The sequence below is a fragment of the Monoraphidium neglectum genome (assembly GCF_000611645.1).
Source record: "Monoraphidium neglectum strain SAG 48.87 unplaced genomic scaffold scaffold05210, whole genome shotgun sequence".
Lineage (NCBI taxonomy): Eukaryota > Viridiplantae > Chlorophyta > Chlorophyceae > Sphaeropleales > Selenastraceae > Monoraphidium > Monoraphidium neglectum.
Window position 1 is genome coordinate 2,316 of NW_014008420.1, and position 1,256 is coordinate 3,571.

A 1,256-nucleotide genomic window follows, 5' to 3' on the forward strand; every position below is an offset into this window, starting at 1 on the left:
GGGGGGGGGGGGGGGGGAGGGGTTTGACGGCTGGGCTGAAGGCTGGGCGAGCCAGCGTTTGGTGGCTGGGCGGCGGCTGGTCGGACGTGGGTGCAGCCACAAGGGTGTGTCAGGGTGTTGGGCGCCGGGGCGTCAACAGGCAGGCGAGCCGCACAGTCCCGGGGCGCCAGCGACTCCAGCAGCGCGCGCGTGCGCGCGCGTGCGCGCGCGCACACACACTCACACACTCACACACACTCACATACGCACGCACGCTTGTACACGCACACACAAACACGCCGCCTTTGGCGCCACGCCGTCAAAAGCTCTCCTGCGGCGGGCCTCTGCGAACTTCGCCGACCGAGCGGCCGCACGCCGGCAACCCCGGCTGCGCGCGCCGGCGCGGCCCCCACGCGCACCGGGCACGACTTGACGTTCTGGATTCGCGCCCAGATGTAGCCGCTCGCCCCTTTTTCCAGGTAAAGGCACGGCAGGCTCTTGGGGCCGGCCGCCGCCGCGCGGCCGCCGCGCGCCTTGGCCTGCTTGGCGGCGATGCCCGCGGCCCAGCCGGCGGCCAGCCCGGAGTGCACCCGCTCGGCCTCCCAGAGCGCCGCGGCGGCGGCGCGCTCCACCTATTTCGCGGCACAGGCGAGGGGAGGGGGTGGCAGGAGCGTCCGGCCTCAGGGCTCGCGGCGGCGCGCCGACGGCGGCGGCGGGGCGCGCCGCCGGCCCGCGGCGGCTCGTGTGACGAGCTGCCTGCATACGGCGCTGCGACGCCGTCGTGCTGACGTGGCGAGGCTACATGCCCTTTCCCCCTCCCCTTGGCTCCCCCTGCCAACCACTCTGAGCAACCGCACGACGCAGTCACGATCCTAATCCTCAATCTTAATCCGAAACCTTAATCTTGGTTCTGAACCCTTTCCTGATTCCAAACACACCCACCTTGGCCACCTCATCGCAGATGAGGTGCGCGTGCACGCGCCCATGACTCTCCCGCTGTCGCCTCAGCCGCTCAAACACCTCCGCCCCCCCCTGCCGCTCCCCCGCCGCGATCGGCCGCTTGCGCCGCACGGCCCCGCCGCCGAGGCGGCCCTCCGGGACGGGCGCGACGACCGCCTCGATCGCGGCGACCGCGGCGCGCAGCTGCTTCACGAGGGCGCGGGACGTGAGGGGCACGGCGTCCTGGGCGGTGGCTACGGCGAGCACGTGCTCGGCGGCGGCGGTGAGGGCGGGGGAGGAGGCGGCGGCGTCAAATGAGGCGATGACCGGCCGCAGCA

General features: G+C 73.1%; 1 protein-coding gene across 1 annotated transcript in view; it reads right to left on the bottom strand.

Moving 5' to 3' along the window:
• Nucleotides 1-1,161, bottom strand: part of MNEG_15305 (DNA mismatch repair protein mutS) — a gene marked incomplete at both ends in the record, with an annotated part of 3,381 nt that extends 2,220 nt beyond the window's left edge. Inside the window, 2 exons of the mRNA XM_014036224.1 lie at nucleotides 399-611; nucleotides 922-1,161. Coding sequence (XP_013891678.1) covers nucleotides 399-611; nucleotides 922-1,161 — 453 coding nt within the window. The remainder of the gene's footprint in view (nucleotides 1-398; nucleotides 612-921) is intronic.
• Nucleotides 1,162-1,256: the final 95 nt, after the last annotated feature.